Source organism: Chlamydotis macqueenii, chromosome 1 (assembly GCF_036417535.1).
Source record: "Chlamydotis macqueenii isolate bChlMac1 chromosome 1, bChlMac1.mat, whole genome shotgun sequence".
Taxonomy (NCBI): domain Eukaryota; kingdom Metazoa; phylum Chordata; class Aves; order Otidiformes; family Otididae; genus Chlamydotis; species Chlamydotis macqueenii.
This window is the reverse complement of record NC_141556.1, coordinates 94326679-94344778: the sequence shown is the minus strand read 5'-3', so window position 1 is coordinate 94344778 and position 18100 is coordinate 94326679. Positions and strand designations below refer to the sequence as shown.

At 36.1% G+C, this 18100-nt stretch overlaps 1 protein-coding gene across 26 annotated transcripts in view; it reads left to right on the top strand.

Annotated features, from left to right (window-relative positions):
* ABI3BP (ABI family member 3 binding protein) overlaps positions 1–18100 on the top strand; it is a 167394-nt gene that overhangs the window by 65139 nt on the left and 84155 nt on the right. For 23 of the 26 annotated variants that reach the window (XM_086762305.1, XM_086762112.1, XM_086762281.1 and 20 more), the window contains exons 11-19: positions 2327–2407; positions 3686–3760; positions 7399–7464; positions 7957–8031; positions 9227–9295; positions 10554–10628; positions 11352–11426; positions 12934–12999; positions 13270–13335. In XM_086762305.1, the coding sequence (XP_086618431.1) occupies positions 2327–2407; positions 3686–3760; positions 7399–7464; positions 7957–8031; positions 9227–9295; positions 10554–10628; positions 11352–11426; positions 12934–12999; positions 13270–13335 (648 nt within the window). The remainder of the gene's footprint in view (positions 1–2326; positions 2408–3685; positions 3761–7398; positions 7465–7956; positions 8032–9226; positions 9296–10553; positions 10629–11351; positions 11427–12933; positions 13000–13269; positions 13336–18100) is intronic. The other 3 variants (XM_086762180.1, XM_086762170.1, XM_086762220.1) reach the window with 3 other exon arrangements.

Genomic DNA, 18100 nt, shown 5'->3' with positions numbered 1-18100 from the left:
AGGGTTGCATTTGAGAGACAGGGTAATATATAGGCACAATTAATTGTGCTTAGCAACAGGAACTACTTCATTATATTTCATTCAGACTTTCCTATTTGAAAATGATACTGAATTCTCTGAGTAATTATTTGCTGTGAAAGGTTTGAGGACTGGTGCCAGAAGTAGCAACAGAATGCTGATTTACAAGGAGCTGTAGCAGCTGTTGTGTCATCAGTCATGCAAGAAGGGAAGAAAGGAGCTTGAAGTGCTTCAGCAAGCGGACTATCTGAAAGGCTCCATGAGCTGGGCCGCTCTTATATTCCACTGGATCTTTGTCAAAGCGTGTGTTTTGTGGTGTGACGTGGGTCAGTAACTTTTTTTGGTGTATTTGTCAGCCACGCATCCCATCATTTTCTTAATTTCAGGCCCTCCCCTCCCTTGGCATGCACTTCCATGGAAAGACTGGTTAGTAAGCTCTTTCATGCTCTGTTTTTGCCAGGCTTGTTACAATATTTTCCACTTGGAACTAATTTTTTCTTAACACAGCAGCAGAAATTCATAACGCTTTTTTTTTCTCCCCCTCAATCTTTAAAATGCTGTTTAATATACCTGAAACTGTCACTACATTTTTTCTCTTAGTTGAATCAAGTGTGAGCCTTTTTATTAACTTCACAGGGAAACTGGAGCTAGCCAACAGTTAGAAATATCAGCACATTTGTCTAGGTTATGGAAGAGCTAGTCTCAAAAAAAAAAAAAAAGTCATTTCTTTATGTAAGGGATTGTACAAGAAATTTATCAAAGTAGATTAGAAATAGATAATAGACTTGAAATGAAAAGTACCACCTGTGAGTCCAAACTAGGGGTTTCCCGAGTTCTGTTCCTCCTGTCCTCCTTCTGGCCCCTGAAGGCTTCCCCTTGTGCTCAAGTGGGATATGAGAAGCAGTAAGATTATTGCTTCCATCAGAATATCTTAATTCTCATTGTGGAGGAAGAAAGGACCATGAATGAGAGGGGCAAGAGAAGCACAGGAAAAGTAGTTTAAGAAATGTAGCCTAAATGCATTCTTGCATGTATTCCATGCTGTGATAGTAAAGTAATTTACCTTTCTTTGTCATATTAGTAATTTACTTTGCAGCTACCATTGAACCAGCATATTAAGCCTAGTTTACCTGGTGCTCTGGAAAAGAGTCATTCCTCTTTCTCTAATTTAACTTTTAAAGCCTAAACTTTCTGCTTCCTATATATATTTTTACAAAAATGTCTTTGTTTTTTTTTTTCACATCATCCCTACAATGTTCTGTGCAAAACAGGAGAGTTTCATTTCTGAGGTATGGGTTTGTTAGTTGTTTTTTCTGGCTCTCTTATGGGTGAATTTTCTCCCACAGGCTTCATAGAGATAAATTGCTTTGACTTCTCTGTAGAATGAAATCCTCCTCCTGCTGACAGTAACAGTACTGTAACTGGAGATGCTGATCACCAATATTAAAGGTCTCCTCTGAATACGAACATGTGCTAAATACTGTGCAATTTGCTCTGTGGAAGGAATTAATGCTCTTATCACGTTCAGGGCTGACACCTTACCATCCTGTGTTCCATATCAATAAGCTTTGTCATTTTATAATAATTTTATAATTACCTGTTGTGTACTGTATGACTGATCAAATGCTATGGTCCCTCCAGCAAGTTGGAGAGGAAAGAAGTGATCTTGACTTACATACCATAGGAATGAAATGTTATGTGAAACAGCTGGAAGAGCATATTTATGCACTGATTTATTAAAATATGGTCAGCAATTCAGTTTAGGTACATTTAATATCTGTTTAATAAACTGTCCATGCTTTACCCTGAAGATGTAGAATTAGAAGAATGAATGAAAGTCAAAAAACATATTATTACTAGAAAAATGAAAGAGCGAAGGTATTGTAGATGAATTTTTATTCTTTTTCTGATAGTTTTTATATCAGAAGGATTTAAAAAATCCAGAATAGCACCAAAAAAAAAAAATTATAAATACACTGTGATGTAATGGGTCTTGTTTAAAATGTATATCATATTGAGTTTGGGAGGCTGTAACAGCAGTGCAGTGTGATCTTCTGATCTTAGTTTTGCTCATTGTGGCTCACATTTTCCTTTCACTATGTAAAACTGCAACAAAATGAATCCAAAATATCATATAGACTTCAAATGTGAAAACAAAAATAAATATTAAACATGATAGAGTCGAGCTGCTACAGAAATTATTCAAACCAGGTGGCATAAAATGGCAGCAAGAAAAACAGCAGGCTTGGGCAGTAGGTAAAGGAAAGCTCAAAGGGATTCCAAATTAAATAAAGCTTCTTTCTTCTAGCTCAGGCTGAGAAAAAACATGGACCTGTGGAATTTAAATCAACGCCTAAACCCGAATTGGTGCAAACTCAAAACATACTGGGTAACTAATTTTGCTGCTTTTTATCTTCTTTGTACATTAAATGTTTTTTTTTTCATTTCCAGCAGAATTTTTCTACTACTTGCTGCATCGCATTTCTGTTGACTACAAAGGAAGTCCTAACTAAAAATTTATGGTTCCCTTTGTCTTTCCAGCGACTCACACATGAAATGTAAAGCAGGACGCATCTAGCTCTGACTGAACTGTGGCTGTTACACATATGATTATGGCTAGCAGATTTGACTGGGTGATTCAATTTTATTTTTCAAAATAATTCTTTCTGTCTATGTGATCTGTATTATTAACATCACATAAAATTTCCATCAGGAAAATTAACCTTGGTGATAGAATTGAAATAACTACCTCCTTGATTTTGTTCTTGATGATAGGTTCACTTAGGTACCATCAACAGTGATAAAAAAGGAAAATCCTGCATGTGACATGATATAATTGTATTTGTCCTGGAGGAAAAAAAGAGCTCTACTAATTTTTTTCATAGAGATTGAGAGAGAAAGAGAGGATTCTGATCTAAGTAGTAGTATTGTTAGTTTTGTGATTTGGAGCAGCATCTACTTCCTTCTTGCATTTGGAATTCTAAATTCTCTCTCTGTATTTTAATTCCCAAACCATGCAAAATTATGAACACAAATCTAAACTTGAGGTTGTATTTTTTAAAAAATTTCATTAGATATTTATAAAGCACAGATGACATACAAGATGATATATGATAAAGGAAGAGATCATCAGCATTTGCAGGACTGAAATACAGATCTTCTTCTCGATAAATATATTTTTGCATGAATCCTATTGATTCATGTTAATGTCTTACTCTCTCTTACAGATTTCCAGAATTTACTGAAGCTAAACCATCAGTCAATCTAATTTTCATTCTAACTTTTAATCAGGTTTTTTTTAAGCAAAATTAACCTTTCTTGGTTTTTGCTGTGCTTTTAAAAATTAAAATATGAAATTTAATCAAGATGAGTCACTGCTTAATTTCAACAAGGTGGTCATAGTTACTGATGAATATTCATTATCAAATTGCCATGATTGATGGACCTTTATATTATGATTAGGGAAAAGATGTTTTTGTTCATATTCCACACATCTTTTTAAGTGACAAAGTTATGTGGTTTTTTTTTAGGTTGGAACTACTTTTTTCTTGTTTATTAAACATCATTGATTTCAGGAGTGTGTGGTTTATAAGCCAAAATACAGATCCGTACTGTGTCTTGTAATATTATTAATCAAGTAAAGCCTTGATTATTTCTTTTATCATAGCTTTTAATGAAATAGAGCCTCTTCCTTCTGGATCCAGAATCTCTGATGCTCCAAAAAGTCCATTGACAAAACTTGGTAATTACTTTCTTTGTAAATTTGAGTAAACTTCAGTGGAAAATTGTCTTTTGTTGTTTCTGTGGCTGGCAGGTTTTAATGCTTCCAACTACTATAATATCATTCTGTAGATAAAATATGGTAACTGATAGCTTTTTCTTCACAAAATTTGCAAATTTCTTCTTTAATTCTAAGTCTGGTTTTGCTTTTTTGTTGTAACAGGATGCTTGAGATCAATGCTTCATTTCATAAAACAAACAAACAAACAAAAACTCATGAGAATATATGGACTTCTATCTATAGAATAATGATGGCAATTTATATCTAGCTAAAATCTGTACTCTTAATTTTGCAATTTTCTTGGAAGTACCTCATAATCTTCTGAGACTGACTGTATTTCTTGATTGGAGTACTATTCCAGCCAACATAAATTCTGTGGATTTTCATGCAGCTTGCCAAATACTTGTATATTTGGTTAAAATAGTGTAATAATGTGCAGATGTTGTTGTAGTTTAAATATTCATAAGTGTTTGCTTATTTCTGGATTCATTAGTTATTTGGTGATGAACTTAAGGAAACTTTGGAAAGGACTTATATTTGAGAAAGTATGGCACTGCTCACATTTTTTTAAATAATTTTATCTGTGTTAAAGTCAAAATGTTATGGTCAAAATCTTCTTATTGGCAAAGAAGAAACACACCTTTTCTTTCTTTTTTTTTAAAGTTATATTTTATATACATATGCATACATTTACATGTATGTGTACATGTATAGACGTAAGTATTTACATGTATGTAAATGCATTTGCATGTATATGTACATAAATCAAATAATTTATTGTTAGTGTAATGGAAATCTTAATAGTCTACCTAATTCAAGAATCGTCATTAGTCTAGATTTAACTCTTACTGTAAAACAAAGAATATTAATGCAGGTACTTACGTAGAGAAAAAGCCTCAATAACAGCAATATCGTAATTAACATAGTAACACAAACTTCTTAGTTTCTACCCTTTTTCCTGCTGTTTTGCTCACCCTTCCACTACACCTGTGGGTCCTAAGTTTCATGATTTTATACTTGTGTTGGTGATCAGTGGGGATGTTTCAGCAAGTTATGAGCATCTGGAGTCCTCTGTTGGGAGGAATATTATGTTCATGTTGATAATTTCTTCCACCTTTCTTCTTTCTTTCTTTCTTCCGCTGAGAGACACCTTACATCTGAATTTACCATATATGGTGCCATTTGTGTATGTTTTATACTCTTTCTATGTTCTTGTTACCCTGAAGTAAGTTTTGTCTGGCTCCAAGTGTGCAGTTTTTAACTGATCATCACTGAGCTGTTTATGGCATGGGGTCTCCAGCGCCAAGCCTAGTCTCCATCTCTTATCATCCCATGTTTGTACTCCTCTGCACCGTATCCTGTGTCTCCCCTTCTCAGGAACTCTGCTTTCATAACAGGCCTGTGTTTCTCCACACTGTGTCATTGTGTTAGTCATAAATATCTCATTCTACTGAAACAACTGCTCATTGCTGCTATATATATGAACAGCTACCACAGTAGTTAACTGGGGTGTCCTTGCATCAATATGGGTTTATGTTTCACTAAGCATTAGTCAAGAAGTTATCATATTATAGTGCTGGTTTATTTAGGTGGCATACTTTTGCTTAATGCAGTCTGCCAGATTTTAAAATAATTTCCAGGAACAGCTCTTACTTCTTGAAAGGCATATCTGAACCAAATTCTCAAGAACATGAAAATTATCGTCACAATTTCCTCTTAATTTGCTACAAATTTTGACAGCTCTTTTCCAGATATGTTTGAGGGGATGAGGATATATATTTATTTTCACTGTAGTGAAATAAGTTTGTTTAAATCCTGTTATAGGCAGCATTGGAGAGAGAGACACACATTAAGTAATTTAAGAACATATTTGCTGTAAATTTAGCTGAAAATTGAAAATTATTAGGGATGGGATGTATTTTTGCTCTCTATGGGGGAATAATAATCTAATCCTATGTTTTTCTGAGTGGTAAAGGGAAAACAATAACAACTGAGGCAAAATACATTTTCATTCCAGTATTTATTCTGTGTTTGTTTTGATGTCCTTCATTCCTCCCAAATAATTCCACTTAGGAAAACTAGGATTTAATTATGTGAGGGTGGGCTCAGCCGTTGGGTCAGCTGGAGCATCTGTGCTCCCCATGAAGTCAATCATGAAGTAAAAGTTATTCTGTGAGGGTGGTGGTGGGGGGTGTACAGAGGAGGTTTCTCTGCGCTGTGCCTCTGCATGCCTTAATCACCTGCTGTCATCAGATCAGCAAACAAAGCAAAATTTCATTTCTTAAGTTTCAGCGTGTGTGACCTGTATTCTGCCCTAGTTCCCCTGAAGAGTTTTTTTCTTTATTTTTCTATCTCGATTGTACCAGAGGGAGACATCTCCTTTGTAAACTTTCTGTGTGGTCGGTATATTTTGAGTTCAAACCTTTCTGAAAAGATAGCTTTGTTAACATGTCTTCAATGTTTTGATGCCTTTGGGAGATCTCTCATAGCTCTTACTGTATGTGAATGGATCAATGGAAATTTCTGCCAAAAGCTGTGAATCATACAGCTTTTGTTGGTACTATTTTCTTTTCTATAAATGTAGAATCGAATAGAATAGTTCCAGTTGGAAGGGACCTACGATGATCATCTGGTCCAAGTGCTGAGTCCAGCTATATCAGAATAGTAACCTGGGATCATATTTTGTTAATGTGATAAGCTGGATTGCAAGTCAATGGGAAAGCAGATCCAATATATGAAATAAAACTCTGTTCATTTTTTGGCTTATATTAATATTGCCTACACTAAAAATGAAGCTCACACCTAGTTGTTTGAATTTTTTTCTCAATCTCAAGCATTCAGAGAAGTTCAATTTTAAAATTCTGGTATAACTGCTTTTCAAAAAACCTCATCTTGATAAAGACCAATTCAAAATAGAGATGGAAATTTTCTCTTTCAAATATATTGTAACCTAAATAGGCATAAGTAACTGGTGCAGATAATTTTACTGGAAAGAATGGTACTTACTGGCCTGTACACACAGTTGAATAGGATCTGTTTCTTAGAAAGTAGTTCAAAACCTACACATGATGGAAACTGAGTCATTATTTCCTTTAGGTCAGAATGCCCAATTAACTCCCTGTTTTCATTAAAGCACACTTCAAGTTATCCATTCTTCGAAGTGAAATAATCATAAGGTCTTTGTATTAGTCTTCATTAAAGCATAACAGATAAAAGATGCTGTTTACTGACTTTCATGATTATTTCACTTACTTCATTGTACTACTCTTTTTTTAATCTTTTCCCACTACAACTCCTTTTGAAATAGTTATACATAGCGTAATAGTAACTGGTTTGTACAGACCTGCGAGTGCTGTGGAGATCAAATGTATTGTGTTTGGGTTGTAGCTGCTTTGCTGAAGGAAAGACCTCTTAAGTAATATGGAATCAGCCTGATTAGACAATGAATGCCAAAGTTTTAGTGGGCTAAAAATTAATAGAAAGAAGAGACCTTCAAACCAAACAAAAACTTGCTAGGTACAGTTAAAATCAGATTTTGTACGACTTGAAGGAGAGTGACTATCTCAGTATGATAAAATTGTTTTCATATTTACTCTTAGCTAGTCAGAGTCCAGCCTTGAAATCTGTATCTCTACCTTCTGCAGAAACCACAGAGACGGAGATGGGTAATAGCAGATTATTTCCATTATTTTTTCCATTATCCTCGTGTCACATAGACGTGCAAATGATAATTTTAAGATCTGCTTTAAAATCCTGTCTACCAACACCCACAGAGAGCTGCTTATTCACCATTCTTGTGTCTGTGTAACCAAGTGAAAAACATTTTTGTTTCTGGATTAAAAACTGCTTAAATACAGTGATGTCTTGCATCATCATTAGCTTATTTCTTTTTGTATAGTTGCATCTCTTGTCACAGAAAATTTGATAAGATAAAATTCCTTGCTGATAAGAGTTATTTTGGGCATGTGGAACTCAAATTTCAAGGCCAGAAGACTATTGCAAACCATCACTTCCTGTTGTCATAACACAGTTGTCTCACATCTTGCTTAGCTTTGCATTAGCATCATCTGGAATTGCACAGCCTTCACTAAGCCATCTGATGCTAATCCATTAAGCCACAGTTCTCTCAGCATTTTAAGCTCAGATTCTTTTTTCAGCTTTTGAGGAAACACAGCCTGTTTCTTCAGGACCCAAAACATCTGGTACCACAGAAGCGCAACCAACCAGACCTGGTAATGATTTCTCATAAGATTAATCCTCTTGACAGCTGGAAATTTTCAGAGGAGACATAGTGCCTCTCATTAAATAGTTTGTTCAGTTTGACATCAATGAAGAATAATTGCAGGTTTGAAAGTGCTGTATCAAATAGCAGATTTCTTTATGGCATTTTATATGAAATATTGAACTAGTAGTTTGGAGATTTTTCATATTTCGCTACAGCATGTAATTCTTAGCTTTAAAATTAAATTTGACTTACAGTAAATACTAAATTTAAATAGGCCTGTCCACACCTGAGTTTCATAAGTGGAATATTCTGATTTGCTGAGGTACTCAGAGTCCTAAGAAATGAATGGAAACTGCAGAAATTCCAGCATCTTTTGAAAATGTAGCTCTTCTTTCAGCCTTTCTCTATAAACACAGACATACTTCTAAGTGCCCAGATTTCATAACTGGCACTGTAAAAACATGTAATTGAAGATTTAGACACTGGCTAGTTGGTCCTTATAAAATGTCTATAATGTATTTCTCTTATTTTATAGATGAGTTTGTAAGAGCTAGCTATTTACCTGGGGCCACTGACAGTTATCCCAAAGAAGTAAAAAAAAGATAGTAAGATGAGAGCCTGTTGGAAATATTTCACTTCATTAGCATGCCAATAGTGTAATGCCTGATGAGTATGTTTTTAGAATAAATTAATTTTTGAAGGAAATCAGTTACTAAAGGGGAGATTAATTGCAGTTGTCAACCATTCACATGTCTGTCTGGAGGCAGCTTATATGTTTCATCTGGTACAGTTCCTGCTTTGTCATCCTTTTTCCTTCTCCATTTTCAGCACCAGGATTTCCTCCTTCTTGATCTTTGGTATTCTAGACAAAAATTCCATGCAGTTCAAGTTTGTTAATTTTTTTTTTTAATTCATAATTTGTTCTCCTTTTTTGAGTGGCCTTGTATTCTTCTTTTTAACTCTGTAGTTCATCTTCTTTTTGTGCGATTCTGCTGTCAGTTTGGTCATTAGTTGCATCGATGGATGTTTTCAAGTCATACTTAATTGGCTATTGTACATTTCAGACTCCACCTTTCTGTGGAACACAGTATGTTAAGTATTTCCTAGAAGTTTCTTCACCTCATAAAAGAATATGATTCTCTTGCATGATGGTTCTTGTAACTTCAAAAAAATACAGTATGATTTTTGTTTTTATTTTCCAGCTTCACATGGTTTCCTTCATGTTACTTCTACTCCTCAAAGTTTTACAGCTTCAGAAATACCAGACACTGGTAAATTATAGTAATATTATTTCAGAAGCATACCCTTTTGTTTGTTGTTTTGGTGCTGAAAAGTTTATTACTACTTCCATGTTGATTATTTCAGACAGTTATTCCACACTGCTTGCATTGAGTGTTGCCCTTTGTGTTAGTTTTTCAGATCTTCTAACAACATCCTCATTCCTGGGATCAGGCATAGCACAGGTTTAAAACAAGACTGCAGCTAGCTTACAGAGCCTGAATAATGCAGTATCAATCAAATGGGTGTGTCAGGAAAAGATTAAAGTTTTGCAAGAATTAACACTGTTACAGTCAAGTAAGATATGACACTTTTTAGTGATAATTTTTTTTCTTTCTGTCTGTTTTTCAACGTCCAAATACATTTTGCTGTAATTTTTCCTATGTATTGTCTTAAAATAAGAAAGTAAACACATCTCGGGACTATCTTTCTAAATAAACTATACTTTCGGTTACAGCTTTGGAGATAAGTTGTTGTTTTTCCTGCAGCCTTAAGTTTTTTAAGCATTGCTTGAACGTGAACAAGTATGTGCATAAGACGTGAGGGCAAAGGGGAAGAGGTAGGAGGAGGTGGAGGGGAAAAGAAAACAGTTCATTGCCCAAAACTTCATTCTGAGCAACGCAGCTGTAGTTTATTAAGTTCTCTGCTGTATAGACCACTGGTTTTTGGCATCCTAATACAATTTTGAAGAGTTCAGTTTTGCTGCACTGTTTTATAAAATATCCTACTCCAAGGCAATGATTTTAAATCAAGTTAGTTCATTCTGTTATATGGGATACTTGGGGCCAAATCTGACTGAAAAAAACAGGCTGAAGTTGAGAAACTGCATAGAGCTAAGTTACTTAATGAAGTGGTAGCAAGAGACTTAGTGTCCCAAAATCACATTTTTTTTCTAAATTTTCTAAAGAATTCTTAAGGTAATGGAAAGATATGGTATAAGTCGTAGAGCTGTTTTTTCAGGTGCTATTTAAGGCAAGCGCATGTAAAATTATATGTACATTGTTTTTTCAAACTCTTTGTGAGGATTTGCACACATGGGAAAACTAGAATAACTTATTCAGCTAAGTGGTTAGTGAGGGTATTTAAAATACATATAAAAAAGAAGGTTAATTTTGTAAACAAATAATAAAAAATAATACTCTGCACAGCAGCGGAAGGTAAAATTTTTCTCCCTCAAATCTTCCTTCTTAATTTATTTACATGAAGTTATTTCTCAGGTATGTTTACTTTTTTTTTTTTTTTTTCCTGCAGCTAGGGATGCTACTGAGTTGGAAATATCCATACCCATAATTACTACAGAACCTCAGTTGTTACAAACAACACTGGGTAAAATTTATAAGATTACTTTATTTAGTAATGTATAGATTACTACATTGTAATCTACATGTAAAGATTTTCTTTTCATTTTTATACTTGCTGCTATTTTTAAAGGCTTTGCATTGCTTTAGTTGTCACCATCCCAGTAATTCATACCACTCATTTCTGCCATTATCTAGATACTCATCTGCACTCATCATTCATCTTTGTAGGTGCAGGACCAGGGGGCACAGAGGTGGATTCCCTTTACTTGGTTGGATTTGGTTTTCTCGTTATTGAGGCTCCCAGCTGTGGACCTGCCTTTCTCAGTTTTGTTTTGTTTTTTTTCCTGTGCTTAGAGAACATAAATGCGAGAGAGAATTAAGTACTTTAACCTATACTTCTGTGTAATCTTTCTGTGAAAAGATTGTTTTGGCTAGCTTTGTGTTGGCTGGCCTGCTGACAGTTTTCTGCATCAAAAGGTGGTTTCTTACTACCTGCAATCCTTAAATGTGCTAAGATTATTAAGTAGTAATAAGAATTGTCATTACTATGAATAATTAGGTCATGTGGTTTCTGCATTGACTTCCACACCAGCTGAACCGTTCATGAGACACAGTAGTGGCTAGATGATTTGCAAGCCAATTTCCTTTTGCTTCCATTTTAACAATGCAACATTTGTCTGCTGAGTCCTGTGCTATCTGCAGTAGCTCTGAGGCAATTAAGCCTTTTAACACAAGATTATCTTTTCAGATTTAGGTGAAAGGAAGCCTCTTTCTTCAAGATCCTCAACGTCTGGCATGTCAGAAATGCCACCAATCTCAGCTGGTAATGATGTCTCTCTTCATTGTAGTTCTGACATCTGGGCAGTCTCTCAAAAGATACAGCAATGTTGATAAATGTAGGGCTTATTCTGATTTGCTCTGTATAAAAGTATAACTGGAGAGAAAGAGCGCAGTTGTATCTGTTGTGATGTTTGAGAAATTTGGAATGAGATGTTGGAATGATAAGATTAATTTTCTTATGTTTGAAAACTATTAGGTAGATTGTCCTATGAGGTTGTTTTCCTTTTTCTTTTTTTTTTTTTTTTTGTGAAGGATTGTATATATAGAGAGAGGCCTGTTATTTGAAATGGTTAAATAAGTGCAAACATGTCAAATTTGATCCTTTTGTACATTGGATGCAAAAGCTTCTCCATGGGTGGAAAAAGCTTTAGAATCATAGAATCTTAGAATGTTTTGGGTTGGAAGGGACCTTCAAAGGTCATCTAGTCCAACCCCCCTGCAAGGCGCAGGGATATCTTTGACTAGATCACGTTGTTCAGAGCCTCATCCAACCTGGCCTTGAATGTTTCCAGGGATGTGGAAAAAGCACTTTAGCTAGTGTTCTTAAGAATACCCCATGATTTTTTAACCATGGGAAAATGAAAGTTACTGATTTGGTTATGGAGTCATTGAATGTCACTAGAAAAAGTTCATGTAGAAGGGACTTGAACAGAAGAGTTTCAGTTTCCAAAGACTGAGAATATGATGAAATCCTAGAGAAATCACTAGGAACCATTTCCTTACTACCACCAACTTCTTCATCTTTGTGCATGTTTGAAAACTGTCACCAAAATTCTTGCCTCCCGTAGCGGCAAGGCTGTGGTACAGCAAGGATGCACAGTGCAAATTCATACACACAGACTGGATTTTACACTGATTTATATATTAGGTTGTGCATTTTATTTGTGCAAAATTAGGTTAAGAGAATGAGGACGTAACTTTATTGAAGTTACTTGTTCTTCAGTGTACAATGGGATGATGGACTGCACAAGTGTAACAGGCTGAAAGTTGTACTGTAATTCTGCAGAAAAAAAATTGCCTTTGGTAACTTGTTTGCAGGCATTTTTCTACACAGTTGCTGTGCTTTACTAGTGGCAGAGACTAAGATTTTTGACCCATATGATAAAGACTTTGGGGGATTCTAGGGAAAAGTGAGATCAGATATTGAATTTTGAATCCAAAGGTCGGTCTCTTAGCTCCCATGTTCCCTCTGCAATTACTGTTGGTATCTTTCAAGGAAATGTAAGGAGTGCTTTAGTCAAATACTCATTTAGCCATTTTTTTTCTGCTGATGGAGAGCCACTTAGCTACTGAATTTCTGAGTGTTGTGTTAGTTGCAACCATGGCAAGATGGTTGACTGATGATTTGGTCACTGAGTCATGAGATATTGCCAAGAAAAGGCATGTGTTGCCCTGAATACAGACCTTTGGGCTGTTGTGAACTGGTGCTGCTTGTAGTGCTGTGGCAAGACTGTGTGGATATCTCAAGATCATTCCATGTCTGACCACAGCAACCCAGAGATCGGACCTGGAATCCACCTCATCTGCCTCACTGCAAACCACAAGGACTGTGATGGGTAAATAGGCAGTGATTCCCTTCCTATGTTGATCATTCTGGCAGCGCTTTTCTTGGCAGCAATGAGCTTGTTCAGATGTTTTGATGTCCTAAAAAGTGGGTCCAGGATATAGTTGGTCCCATATGGCTCCTTATTACACATTGCTCCATTTGTAAGCTTTCTGCTGCCTTTTTGGGGGGGTTCTCCTTGTTTCTAGCTCTGTCTTGATACCATCCATGCAACAACAGCCTGCCTTGAGGACCTGAAGGTGGTTTTTGTGTTTGATCGTAGCTACTCGAAGACCAAAGCTGAAGTCCACCACTCCTTCCTCCCTGGCAACCCAGCAAACCATGATGGGTAACTAGCAGAAATTCTCCTTTTTCCATTTGCCCCTTTCTCTCTTGCTCCCCATCACGCCTCCCACCTCATACCAGCTGGCATCCTTGTCATCTTCCATGGAGAGTATGAAGACTTGTTGGTGCAGCTTGGCTTGCCAAAGCACTGGGCACACTTGTTCTGAGGTTCTGTTGTTTCATCCCATGCTTTTTCCATTGCTGATGGGCATTTTCTGTGGGGACTGAGTGAGAGCTTGCACAGAAAGCAAATTATTGCACCTTGCTTTCAGCTGCCATTGCCCTGCTTCTTTGTGTTTTGGTAGCGAGTCTTCCTTTCTCTGACAGATTCAAACACAACAGAGTTCTTAAGAGGCAAATCCTGTATGGGCTGGGCTGGGCTGGGCTGGCACGAGAGGACAGCACTGCAGCTCAGCTGCCCACCAGGGTTTCCTGGTCCAAGAGTGCAGCTATTGGTTGCTTCACCGCTGACTTTCAAGGTGACTGGTTGTCATCTTCCCACACCTTTTCGTTGCCATCCCCTGGTACTGGGAATGCTCTGCTCTACTGCTGCTGCTGTGGTTACGTTAGGGTTTTAAGAATAATACCTCTTTTCAGCTTTCAGTCAATCATGGCATGTTTCTTCAGTTTTCCAAACACTGGCAGCCTTTGGCTCCTGGCCATGCTGCCAACCCAATGTGTTGACGATATTTCTTGCAGATCTGGTGACAATGCAAGGCAGGCATTGTGCCAAGAGACATTGTCGTGCTTTTACCTGAACTCTTGTTTCTCTTGGGCCTACATTGAGGTGAAGCCTGAGGGTAGAGGTGAAATGGCTGTACCCAAAAAGCCATATTTACTGAAGGTATTGGAAATGGCACTTGGCAACAGTGAGTGGAGATATTTGTGGCAATAGATTGTTTCATGTTCGCAGGTGTACAACACCAGTCCTGTGGCCTGGCAGCATTTTTTGGCCCATGAGGTAACAAAGCAATACATGAGCAGGCTGTTAAGCCTACAAACATGAAGTTGAGTGCAAGTTAGAAGTGCAATGAACCATGTTAAGTATCTTACAGTGTTATTGTGGCATTTTTGTCTGTAGCAGTCTTGCTTTAATATCAACTGAGATAAGTCACACACTTCAGGGCTTTTCCAAGGAAGTTAAATTTCTTGCCTTGCATTACTTAAAGGATGTTTCTTAGCTTGTTTTTACAGTGGATAAATCAGATACTTGCAACTGTAACAAAACAAACAAATTTGGCTGGGCTAAGGATATTTCTTTCTCTGTCTGATGGTGGTGTCTGGATCACTTTTTACATTCTTTTATTTTTTCCAATTTTTAAAATTGGATTTGTTTCAGTGTCATCATCTCATAAATTTGCTTTCTCTTTCCCTGACTTTGTCCAGTATTCTTGAGATTTTTCTGTCTTTCATTCCTGCTAGAGTCAAGGGAACTTTTTTTCCATTCTACTTGTAAGCTTCCATTTCATTTTTTTACATCGTATTTATGTAGTTTTACACACCTTTGCATATTAACGTATTTCTTTTTTAAATTTTGCTTATTTTGTAAAAATATATTTTTTTTTTCTTCAGTTCCTTCTTATTCAGACACTAAACCATTGAGACCATGGTTGCAGATGATGCCATGGTGTAGTGGTTCATGTATCGCTCAAATAATAAGCCACAATTTTTTTTTCCAGCCTCACATGACTTTCGTCATGTTACTTCCACTCCCCAAACACCTACATCTGCAAAAATGTCAGAGCAAGAGACTGGTAAATGGCATTTATTTTATTTCCAATCCTTGATCTTTCTTGACATTGAAGTAGTGCTATTCCAACGTTTGCCATTTGTCCTGTTTGCCATTTTTAATGTTGCCTGCAGTAATTTTTCCTTTGTTCATTTAGGCTTGATGTTTTTTGTAATAGTTGCCAGCATCCAGCCGTTCTAGCCTCAAGTAAGCAATCCTGATATGATCTGGCTATTTCAGGCTAGTATCATATTACTGAAGGGTTGTAGGGGTTAGGATTTAGCAGATGAAACTGTCAAGCTTTGATGGATCTTGGGTTGTCAGTATAACAATTATCCTTTGGGGAGGGAATATTTTGTCTTTAGCTAGTAGGCACTTTTAAAGAGATTTATTAGTTGAACATTTGTTTCCTGTTACAACTTTTGAGTATTAGAGACTACTTCAAAAAGACTACTGCAGTACAACATTTTGGTATTAAAAATATTTTTGCAATTATTTCTGCTAATAATTTATTATTTCTCCTCATGTATTTATGGATAACGTAGTTTTTTCTGCAGAATATGTGCAGTTGTATTTGAACATGAGAGGGCTGCTGTGAGGTTCTCACCTGTGTTTCTGTACCTGTTAGAATTATTTAAAGAGGTGATACTTTATTACATCATTATATCACACTTCATTCTCTTTCTGGGGACCAACGTTAAAATCCGTTATTTTGATTCTGCAGTCTACTATGCCGAGTCAAAAAAAGCAAGCATACAAAGCTGTCCTCTGAGTGAAAAATTAGTTGAAGCTACATCTTAATCTGCTCTTGATTTGTTTAGAAGTGGTGTTCAATATTGTAAGGGCAGTGAGCATTAATCTTTTTGAATGCACTTACGTCAGTGCTATAGAATGCTCGTGTGTTAAAGACGATTACCTGATTGAAATAGAATTGTTGAACATGCACAGATTGCACAGAAACATAGGACTATGGATGCTCCACATTAGCTAAATGTACAGACACAATGTTAGGAGTCTCAGGAAGGATTTGGTCCTTATTTTTAAGTGCACAGGTTCAAATGTGCTGGGCGGTATAAACTGTAAAATACTGCAGGAATAGTAAGGCTGTCTTTCTCTGGTCAGGTTATTTAAAGTAGAATATAAATCTCAAATAATATAAAATTAATTCAGGCCTGGGTTTTCCACTCATTTGCACTTCCATACTCTTATTTTATTTTTTTTTTTTTTATAGAATTAGTAGAACAGGTGGCTGATTATCCACTGTGTGCAGCAATGAGTAGCTGCCCGAGGTACAAAGCAGTGGTTTTTCAGACCTTGAAGTCCTCAGTGTAAGACAGCTGTATATTTTTTGGTCCTTTCAAGTAATACATTCCAGCTCAGTGCTCATGATTTTTAATTTTAATAATTTGAATACTTACTAAATGGATAGCTTCTTGCATTTCTTGCTCTGTTGATTAAGTGCAACTAAGTAAACATAGCTACAGAAAAAGTTAATGTTTAGCAAATTTGTGATTTAAAATCCTAACACATGAAAATGCCATATTTCTTTATTACAGTAACTATTCAAGCACCTTTCAAACCTGTTACATCTGACGACAGTGAGGTTGAATTGGGTAAATTATCCTTAACATTTTTTGTCATCTGCAGATTAGCTTACTACAACATACATACACTATTCATGTTTTCCCCAGTCTTATTTGTTAAACTTTGGTCAGTGTTCTTTTAGTTTCTCATTACAGATAAATTTAGAAAATTCTTACCTTTTTTCTATTGCAGAATTCACATGGAACACAAACATGATGCAGCTGTGTTAATACTCCATGGGTGGTACTGACAATTATCCTGCCTCTGCTTGAATGCAATGTTTTTGTTTCCTTTTAAAGTTGAGAACTCTATTTTATCCAAGGTCGTTTCAGTCAAATCAAACCATCTTCATTAGCTGGAAAACTTTTAGCAGCTAGTCAGGTGTGACTTTACTGCTCTCTGCAGCATCTTCTCTCAAAAAATCCACAGAACTCTCTCTTGATATAAAGAATTGGACTGCTTAGATTTCTTACCGCTTTTCCTTTGACTTTAATCAGTCATGACTTTTTTTAACATCAAGAGCACTTACTCTTCAGTTTTTGATATACCACTGCCCATAGAAATAGACCATATTTCTGTCATGCTGGCTGTATAATTTTTCTAATGGAAATGGTGGACTTAGTGAACTGATAGAATCTGGGGGTTTTGGCGTTTGGTTTTTTTCATTTAAATATTGTCATAAAAACATAAAAATGTTTTTTAGCCATTTTCCACTGAAGAGTGATTTTTCTCAATAATCCTGTTTATACTAAAGTGACTTTGTGGCAGTTGCAGGGAAAATCCGATCCTTGGACAAAATTTGTTGACTATGATCAGGAAAGAGTTTTGATACCGCCTGTGTGAAAACTGTCTGCCTCAGTATCTCAAGACTTTTTCTGTTTTGTTAGTAGTTTTGTCAGCTTCCCAGACCAGCTTTGATCAACACCTCTTTCTTATCTGGTAACCAGATGTATAGCAATAGGTAAATGGCACATGCTTGCATTATAGTTTCCACTTTCTCATCACTGCCTTGGGCTGTAGTAAGACCAGAAGTCATTATCTTTAAACAAAATGTGTCTTTTGAGTTTCTTCTGCAATACTTTTATGTCAAGTGTTTCTTTTTGTTAGCAAGTAGAATGCATTCTGCTCAGACTGGATAACTGAGGCACATATTTGTATATTATTGTAAGAAGTTTTATGCAGGTTTAGTTCTTATTTGAAATTTTCTCTACCTAAGCTCTTCAAAGGATACAAATTCTGTGTCTTGCAAATGTAGTAAACATGAGAATAGCGCTCTGATTGGACTCATGTCATATCCATACCACAGGAGACATCAGCTTGGTTGTTCTTCTGTCAGTCATCCTACAGCTGACTTTAAAGCCATTTACTGTCTTGATTTTTATTTGTATCATTATTTCCTTTTACAGAACAGCTTCTGCTAACTAGGTTCTGGGGTATTTTAGTGGCTTTAATGCCA